This window comes from Diospyros lotus, chromosome 7 (assembly GCF_014633365.1).
Source record: "Diospyros lotus cultivar Yz01 chromosome 7, ASM1463336v1, whole genome shotgun sequence".
Taxonomy (NCBI): domain Eukaryota; kingdom Viridiplantae; phylum Streptophyta; class Magnoliopsida; order Ericales; family Ebenaceae; genus Diospyros; species Diospyros lotus.
Window position 1 is genome coordinate 35886882 of NC_068344.1, and position 9292 is coordinate 35896173.

The 9292-nt window shown below is 40.8% G+C and overlaps 2 protein-coding genes across 2 annotated transcripts; both read left to right on the forward strand.

Annotated features, from left to right (window-relative positions):
• Positions 1 to 2456: 2456 nt before the first annotated feature.
• On the forward strand, positions 2457 to 3626 carry LOC127805715 (uncharacterized). The gene is made up of 2 exons (XM_052342467.1): positions 2457 to 2909; positions 3006 to 3626. The coding sequence occupies exons 1-2, from the start codon at positions 2457 to 2459 to the stop codon at positions 3624 to 3626; spliced, it is 1074 nt and encodes a 357-aa protein (XP_052198427.1).
• Positions 3627 to 7308: 3682 nt separating this feature from the next.
• On the forward strand, positions 7309 to 8478 carry LOC127805717 (uncharacterized). The gene is made up of 2 exons (XM_052342468.1): positions 7309 to 7761; positions 7858 to 8478. The coding sequence occupies exons 1-2, from the start codon at positions 7309 to 7311 to the stop codon at positions 8476 to 8478; spliced, it is 1074 nt and encodes a 357-aa protein (XP_052198428.1).
• The last annotated feature ends 814 nt before the right edge of the window (positions 8479 to 9292 follow it).

Sequence of the window (9292 nt, forward strand, 5' to 3'; positions counted from 1 at the left end):
ATGATTACAAAAGATATTAGAAGATTTGGAATGATTATAGAAGATTTACAATGATTGCAGAGAATCTTAGAAGATTTTGGAATGATTACAAAAGATATTAGAAGATTTGGAATGATTATAGAAGATTTACAATGATTGTAGAGAATCTTAGAAGATTTTGGAATGATTTGCAAAAGATATCAAAAGATTTGGAATGATTATAGAAAATATTAGAAGATTTGGAATGATTGGAAAAGATTTTGAAAGATTTGAAATGATTGCAGAATATATATTTCTTGGTGGCTAAGTTTCCTAAACATATAAATAGGGGCTCAAGGCTAAGGATTCTCTCATTCGAAGTTGTGATACATTTGTGCTAGACGAGAGTGCTTCGGGTTTAGTGGATAGAGGGTTTTTAAAGCATACGCGAGGCATCACACGCGTAGAGCACTTAGGCAGCGCGTGAGGACCTGTAAGGAGGTGGTTTGGTTAAAAGACTTGAGAAGTTGCACGAAAATTGAGGTTGGGCACAAGATTCGAGGTGTTCTGAGTTTCGTTCAAGGTGAGTTGTTCGCTACCAAAATTTGGCTTTCTTATGAGTGGTTCTCCTCCAAAACTTGATTTATTGTGCTTGTTCTATCTGAACATATGGTGATTTCATGCAAAATGGTTTTGTGCATTAAAACGGTAACCGGTGACGGTTGGATTTATGAGGGAGGTTTGTCCCTAAACGTTTTGAACTGTGCATTGCATTTTATAAATGTTGTTTATACGATGCATTGAATTGTGAATTGTGGCATTGTCTTGAGTTTTATGTGTACGTATGGAATGTCAGCCTCGGATGTTGTCTGGATAGTGTAGCCATAATTCTCCAAGGGCGTGACGGAATAATAGGGGTATCTGATGCTAGTGTGCATGTCAGGATAGCCGCCTTGGTTTCCGTGCCAGACCGTTTGGTCAGGGAAGTTGCACTAGGACGACTAGGTGATCCATACTGTGTTGTTCATGTGGGATGTCAGCCTAGGATGTTGTCTGGATAGTGTAGCCGTAATTCTCCAAGGGCGTGACGGAATAATAGGGGTATCTGATGCTGGGTGTGCATGTCAGGATAGCCGCCTTGATTTCCGTGCCAGGCCGTTTGGCCAGGGAAGTTGCACTAGGACGACTAGGTGGTCCATGTGAAATTTTGGAGTTGGGATTGTATGGTGGTTCCTGGATGCTTAAGGTGGGAACGTATTCTGGTGAGATGCGTTGGCAGCCCCATTTAAGCTAGAATCGCGTCGCGTCGTCGTGTCGTCGAGTCGGTGTGGTGGCATAGCTTTTAGAGAGATTGCTCTTTCCCCATGGTAGGGTTAAGCGCGTGGGAATTCTCTTGAGCTAGGGCTTACCGGGTATATTGGTTTATTTCATGTCTTGCATTATTCATGAAAAATGTGTTTTGAACTCTCACTTAGATGATTCATCATCTAATTTGGACTTTGTCCCTGGAATATTCAAACGTTCCAGGTGAAGGCAGCGGTGCAAAAGGGAAAGGAATCGTCGAGGAGTGACGGCGATTAGCGGATAGTTTACATTATGTCTTTTCAGTTATGTTATTTACTTTTGAAAACGTCATGTAAACGTTAGTGCAACTTTATATATAAATAAAGTGGTTTTGGTTATGACCTGTTGAGGTTTCGATCTAGCTTCCGCATTTGTGTTGGTGAACCTGTCTTGGTTTATTAATGGTTCATAGTTGATATACTGAGAAGGTGTAACGGGATCTTCGGGGAATGGTTTTTGTGTTGGATTTTTGTTTGAAAAAAATCTATCCCCGGAATCTTACGTTACGTTAACGCTCCCGAGAATTGGGGTGTTACAATTGGTATCAGAGCGAAGGTTTGGAATTTAAGAGACTCTGATTAGGGTTTGAAATGTAAGGGATTCTGATTAGAGCGATGGTTATTTAAAGATTATAGATTTCGTTGGAAATTTAGAAACTATCGATTCGAGGGCAATAGTTGAAATTTCATGTGGAGTAATGAGATAACTGGTAGTTATCGGGAATGATCGAGTTAGAAATAATTCGATTCGGATCAAGGATCCTAGGGATATTAAACTCAGGATGATTTGATAAGTGTTTTGGAGAATCGAGTTTAAGGATTTTGAGGATTGATTTTGATGATAGGGATCTAAAAATAAATGTTGTGAGGATCGAGGTAAGGTACCTCAAGGAAACAACTCATAGGAACGAGTCAAGAGTGTTTAGTTCAAATGTTGATCTAGAAAATGAAGTGGTCGGGTTGTAGGATTGAGTCCCGTAAAGATGATTGGAGATTAGAAATTGTCACTATTCATGATTTGAGATTTGGACAGGGTATCCTTAATGGTTGTGGGACCTGAAAGATCTTTTAGCAAGATAGAGATTATCTTTACATGAGATTTGCACTGATTAAGGAAGTGTTTTTCTTTTTCAGATGGTGAAAACTCGAAGAGTCATGGATCTTAGCGAGCGAGATGAAAGTGACAGTAGTAGCAGTCATCATAGCCGTTCTGCGAATCGTGTCACAAACGATGGACGACAAGAGGAGCGATCAGGTCCTAGTGAGAATAGATTTGATCGAATGGAAAGAATCTTAGAAGGCATGCTGACACATGTAACAAGGAATGAGCCATCGAGGCATACAACTCATGTGTTGGATCAGTATCGCCGACAGAGACCCCCGGTGTTCAGGGGAAAAGCAGAAGACGACCCCTGCATGGCGGAATACTGGATGGAGCAAACCGAGAAGCTGCTCCAACATTTGCAGTGCAGTGACGAAGATAAGGTCAACTGTGCTACATTCATGCTTGAGGAAGACGCTGCACGATGGTGGCAATCAGCCCAGCGAGCTTTGCAAAGGACACCTAGGCAAGTGGAACAAGATCCAAGGCCAAGGCAAGCTCAACCTGTGACTTGGGCTAGATTCAAGGAAGCGTTTGACACAAAATATTTTCCTCGAAACTGGAGAGAAGAAAAGACTTGGGAGTTCATGAAATTAAAGCAGACTGACGAGATGTCGGTGACCCAATATGACGTAAAGTTTACTCAACTGATCCGGTATGTACCTATGTACGAAGCCGATGAGTGGCAGAAAGCCCAGAAATTTGTGGGTGGATTGAAAGTAGGACTGCAGCAAGCTCTTAGCTCGTGGACTTTGGACACCTACAATGAGGCATTGCATAGAGCCTTATCCACTGAGACTAATTTACTGCGAGTTAGTTTGATTCGATCGGACGAGAAGAAGAAAGATCCGAAAGGTGGGGAGCATAAATCAGATGGAAGGAACTCCAAAAGCAATGAGCCATGTCCCCGATGCGGCAAGGTACACTCCGGGAAACAATGTTTCCAAGGACATATTCGATGTTTTTCGTGTGGTGAAGAGGGACACAAGCAAAATGATTGTCCTAAGAATAAAGAGGCACCACCGACCGGGAATCGAATGAGGATTACATGTTTTTCGTGTCAACAACCTGGTCACTACTCGAGCGAATGTCCAAAGAGGCAGAAGGTGGAACAAATGGGAAAAGCAAACGAGGCTCAAAAACCTCGCCCTGGACGAGTTTTCTACCTGTCAAAGGATGACGACGATATCTACTGGACAAAAGAGAAAGGTACGTCGAGTTAAGTTCAATGTTGTCAATTTCTGTGTGATTTTGTCATATGCATTAGCAATAAAGTCGGCTGGGAGTCAATGAAATGTATTTTGAGGACACGATTAGAAATAATATTAAGTATTATGAATTATTTTGGATATGTGTAACCGCCTGTTTTGAGCTACAACAAGATATTCTGGAAGATAAGAGACATGTTTGGTAAGCCCGAATCATATAGAGATGTAGGTTATGAGTAAATTCTAAGGATTAGGAATGGTAATTAGGACATTTCAATTGGGAGACATTAACAATAGCAGTGATTCAATTATCACGGACCAAATTTCGAGGACGAAATTTATTTAGAGGGGGAGAATGTAATACCCGAGAATGATTTGAGGTCATAAATAATATTTGATGAAGGGCATAAATGGACTTTGTGGAAAATAAGACTATAGGGTACACTAACGCAACTTTGGACGATCGAATTAGTCAGAGGGAATACGCTGGACCCTAGATAGCCAAGGAAAATGGTATAGTATCGACAAGTAATACGAGTTATGATTTTAGGCATCAAAAGAAGTTGGATCGGGAACGGTTCCCGGTACAGCTAAAAAAAGGCAATTGTGATTTAGGCTGAAATACCGAATTATCGTACGGGGCATCCGGGACGTCAATGGAACCCCAAGGAAGTTCATATTTGGCATATAGAGTAACCCTTTAGTAGTTTTTGGAAGAAACAAAAGGGTTTGTAGCTAAAACGAAGATTCGGGCCTAAGTGCAGTTTTTTTCGAAATTGACGGAGAGAGATCGAAACGATATTTTTTCGGAATTTTAAAGAGAGTGTTTTGGGATATTTCAAAGGGTTATAAAGGTCTTTAAAGAGAAGTTCAGTTTTTGAGCCTGGGGCAAAATCGTAATTTTTGAGGTTGGGGGTAAAAGTGTAATTTACCAAAAAATTAGGGGCATTAGCGCAATTAGTCCATTTTTCAGGGACTAAAATGCAATTAAGAATTAGCCCGGGGACCATGTTGAAAAGGGTCTAAGTGCAATTATCCAAAAGTTCGGGCCAAAGTGTAATTCTTGAAATCTTTTTACTAGGGGCATTTGGGAGATTCAGGAAAAAGCTTCATAAATGACTTTAGAGATAAGGATGAAGTCTCATGATGACGTTAGAGATAAGATGAAGGCTCATGATGACTTTAAGGATAAGATTTGTATAAGATTTGATTGGATAAGAAAAGATTTGATTTAGATAACAATGATTACAAAAGATATTAGAAGATTTGGAATGATTATAGAAGATTTACAATGATTGCAGAGAATCTTAGAAGATTTTGGAATGATTACAAAAGATATTAGAAGATTTGGAATGATTATAGAAGATTTACAATGATTGTAGAGAATCTTAGAAGATTTTGGAATGATTTGCAAAAGATATCAAAAGATTTGGAATGATTATAGAAAATATTAGAAGATTTGGAATGATTGGAAAAGATTTTGAAAGATTTGAAATGATTGCAGAATATATATTTCTTGGTGGCTAAGTTTCCTAAACATATAAATAGGGGCTCAAGGCTAAGGATTCTCTCATTCGAAGTTGTGATACATTTGTGCTAGACGAGAGTGCTTCGGGTTTAGTGGATAGAGGGTTTTTAAAGCATACGCGAGGCATCACACGCGTAGAGCACTTAGGCAGCGCGTGAGGACCTGTAAGGAGGTGGTTTGGTTAAAAGACTTGAGAAGTTGCACGAAAATTGAGGTTGGGCACAAGATTCGAGGTGTTCTGAGTTTCGTTCAAGGTGAGTTGTTCGCTACCAAAATTTGGCTTTCTTATGAGTGGTTCTCCTCCAAAACTTGATTTATTGTGCTTGTTCTATCTGAACATATGGTGATTTCATGCAAAATGGTTTTGTGCATTAAAACGGTAACCGGTGACGGTTGGATTTATGAGGGAGGTTTGTCCCTAAACGTTTTGAACTGTGCATTGCATTTTATAAATGTTGTTTATACGATGCATTGAATTGTGAATTGTGGCATTGTCTTGAGTTTTATGTGTACGTATGGAATGTCAGCCTCGGATGTTGTCTGGATAGTGTAGCCATAATTCTCCAAGGGCGTGACGGAATAATAGGGGTATCTGATGCTAGTGTGCATGTCAGGATAGCCGCCTTGGTTTCCGTGCCAGACCGTTTGGTCAGGGAAGTTGCACTAGGACGACTAGGTGATCCATACTGTGTTGTTCATGTGGGATGTCAGCCTAGGATGTTGTCTGGATAGTGTAGCCGTAATTCTCCAAGGGCGTGACGGAATAATAGGGGTATCTGATGCTGGGTGTGCATGTCAGGATAGCCGCCTTGATTTCCGTGCCAGGCCGTTTGGCCAGGGAAGTTGCACTAGGACGACTAGGTGGTCCATGTGAAATTTTGGAGTTGGGATTGTATGGTGGTTCCTGGATGCTTAAGGTGGGAACGTATTCTGGTGAGATGCGTTGGCAGCCCCATTTAAGCTAGAATCGCGTCGCGTCGTCGTGTCGTCGAGTCGGTGTGGTGGCATAGCTTTTAGAGAGATTGCTCTTTCCCCATGGTAGGGTTAAGCGCGTGGGAATTCTCTTGAGCTAGGGCTTACCGGGTATATTGGTTTATTTCATGTCTTGCATTATTCATGAAAAATGTGTTTTGAACTCTCACTTAGATGATTCATCATCTAATTTGGACTTTGTCCCTGGAATATTCAAACGTTCCAGGTGAAGGCAGCGGTGCAAAAGGGAAAGGAATCGTCGAGGAGTGACGGCGATTAGCGGATAGTTTACATTATGTCTTTTCAGTTATGTTATTTACTTTTGAAAACGTCATGTAAACGTTAGTGCAACTTTATATATAAATAAAGTGGTTTTGGTTATGACCTGTTGAGGTTTCGATCTAGCTTCCGCATTTGTGTTGGTGAACCTGTCTTGGTTTATTAATGGTTCATAGTTGATATACTGAGAAGGTGTAACGGGATCTTCGGGGAATGGTTTTTGTGTTGGATTTTTGTTTGAAAAAAATCTATCCCCGGAATCTTACGTTACGTTAACGCTCCCGAGAATTGGGGTGTTACAATTGGTATCAGAGCGAAGGTTTGGAATTTAAGAGACTCTGATTAGGGTTTGAAATGTAAGGGATTCTGATTAGAGCGATGGTTATTTAAAGATTATAGATTTCGTTGGAAATTTAGAAACTATCGATTCGAGGGCAATAGTTGAAATTTCATGTGGAGTAATGAGATAACTGGTAGTTATCGGGAATGATCGAGTTAGAAATAATTCGATTCGGATCAAGGATCCTAGGGATATTAAACTCAGGATGATTTGATAAGTGTTTTGGAGAATCGAGTTTAAGGATTTTGAGGATTGATTTTGATGATAGGGATCTAAAAATAAATGTTGTGAGGATCGAGGTAAGGTACCTCAAGGAAACAACTCATAGGAACGAGTCAAGAGTGTTTAGTTCAAATGTTGATCTAGAAAATGAAGTGGTCGGGTTGTAGGATTGAGTCCCGTAAAGATGATTGGAGATTAGAAATTGTCACTATTCATGATTTGAGATTTGGACAGGGTATCCTTAATGGTTGTGGGACCTGAAAGATCTTTTAGCAAGATAGAGATTATCTTTACGTGAGATTTGCACTGATTAAGGAAGTGTTTTTCTTTTTCAGATGGTGAAAACTCGAAGAGTCATGGATCTTAGCGAGCGAGATGAAAGTGACAGTAGTAGCAGTCATCATAGCCGTTCTGCGAATCGTGTCACAAACGATGGACGACAAGAGGAGCGATCAGGTCCTAGTGAGAATAGATTTGATCGAATGGAAAGAATCTTAGAAGGCATGCTGACACATGTAACAAGGAATGAGCCATCGAGGCATACAACTCATGTGTTGGATCAGTATCGCCGACAGAGACCCCCGGTGTTCAGGGGAAAAGCAGAAGACGACCCCTGCATGGCGGAATACTGGATGGAGCAAACCGAGAAGCTGCTCCAACATTTGCAGTGCAGTGACGAAGATAAGGTCAACTGTGCTACATTCATGCTTGAGGAAGACGCTGCACGATGGTGGCAATCAGCCCAGCGAGCTTTGCAAAGGACACCTAGGCAAGTGGAACAAGATCCAAGGCCAAGGCAAGCTCAACCTGTGACTTGGGCTAGATTCAAGGAAGCGTTTGACACAAAATATTTTCCTCGAAACTGGAGAGAAGAAAAGACTTGGGAGTTCATGAAATTAAAGCAGACTGACGAGATGTCGGTGACCCAATATGACGTAAAGTTTACTCAACTGATCCGGTATGTACCTATGTACGAAGCCGATGAGTGGCAGAAAGCCCAGAAATTTGTGGGTGGATTGAAAGTAGGACTGCAGCAAGCTCTTAGCTCGTGGACTTTGGACACCTACAATGAGGCATTGCATAGAGCCTTATCCACTGAGACTAATTTACTGCGAGTTAGTTTGATTCGATCGGACGAGAAGAAGAAAGATCCGAAAGGTGGGGAGCATAAATCAGATGGAAGGAACTCCAAAAGCAATGAGCCATGTCCCCAATGCGGCAAGGTACACTCCGGGAAACAATGTTTCCAAGGACATATTCGATGTTTTTCGTGTGGTGAAGAGGGACACAAGCAAAATGATTGTCCTAAGAATAAAGAGGCACCACCGACCGGGAATCGAATGAGGATTACATGTTTTTCGTGTCAACAACCTGGTCACTACTCGAGCGAATGTCCAAAGAGGCAGAAGGTGGAACAAATGGGAAAAGCAAACGAGGCTCAAAAACCTCGCCCTGGACGAGTTTTCTACCTGTCAAAGGATGACGACGATATCTACTGGACAAAAGAGAAAGGTACGTCGAGTTAAGTTCAATGTTGTCAATTTCTGTGTGATTTTGTCATATGCATTAGCAATAAAGTCGGCTGGGAGTCAATGAAATGTATTTTGAGGACACGATTAGAAATAATATTAAGTATTATGAATTATTTTGGATATGTGTAACCGCCTGTTTTGAGCTACAACAAGATATTCTGGAAGATAAGAGACATGTTTGGTAAGCCCGAATCATATAGAGATGTAGGTTATGAGTAAATTCTAAGGATTAGGAATGGTAATTAGGACATTTCAATTGGGAGACATTAACAATAGCAGTGATTCAATTATCACGGACCAAATTTCGAGGACGAAATTTATTTAGAGGGGGAGAATGTAATACCCGAGAATGATTTGAGGTCATAAATAATATTTGATGAAGGGCATAAATGGACTTTGTGGAAAATAAGACTATAGGGTACACTAACGCAACTTTGGACGATCGAATTAGTCAGAGGGAATACGCTGGACCCTAGATAGCCAAGGAAAATGGTATAGTATCGACAAGTAATACGAGTTATGATTTTAGGCATCAAAAGAAGTTGGATCGGGAACGGTTCCCGGTACAGCTAAAAAAAGGCAATTGTGATTTAGGCTGAAATACCGAATTATCGTACGGGGCATCCGGGACGTCAATGGAACCCCAAGGAAGTTCATATTTGGCATATAGAGTAACCCTTTAGTAGTTTTTGGAAGAAACAAAAGGGTTTGTAGCTAAAACGAAGATTCGGGCCTAAGTGCAGTTTTTTTCGAAATTGACGGAGAGAGATCGAAACGATATTTTTTCGGAATTTTAAAGAGAGTGTTT

Excerpts from the sequence above, each read along its gene's own strand:
- LOC127805715 (XM_052342467.1), top strand. The coding sequence starts at position 2,457 with ATGGATCTTAGCGAGCGAGATGAAAGTGACAGTAGTAGCAGTCATCAT. Across the intron at positions 2,910-3,005 it reads GGCCAAGGCAAGCTCAACCT|ACTGACGAGATGTCGGTGAC; the intron begins GTGACTTGGGCT and ends AAATTAAAGCAG.
- LOC127805717 (XM_052342468.1), top strand. The coding sequence starts at position 7,309 with ATGGATCTTAGCGAGCGAGATGAAAGTGACAGTAGTAGCAGTCATCAT. Across the intron at positions 7,762-7,857 it reads GGCCAAGGCAAGCTCAACCT|ACTGACGAGATGTCGGTGAC; the intron begins GTGACTTGGGCT and ends AAATTAAAGCAG.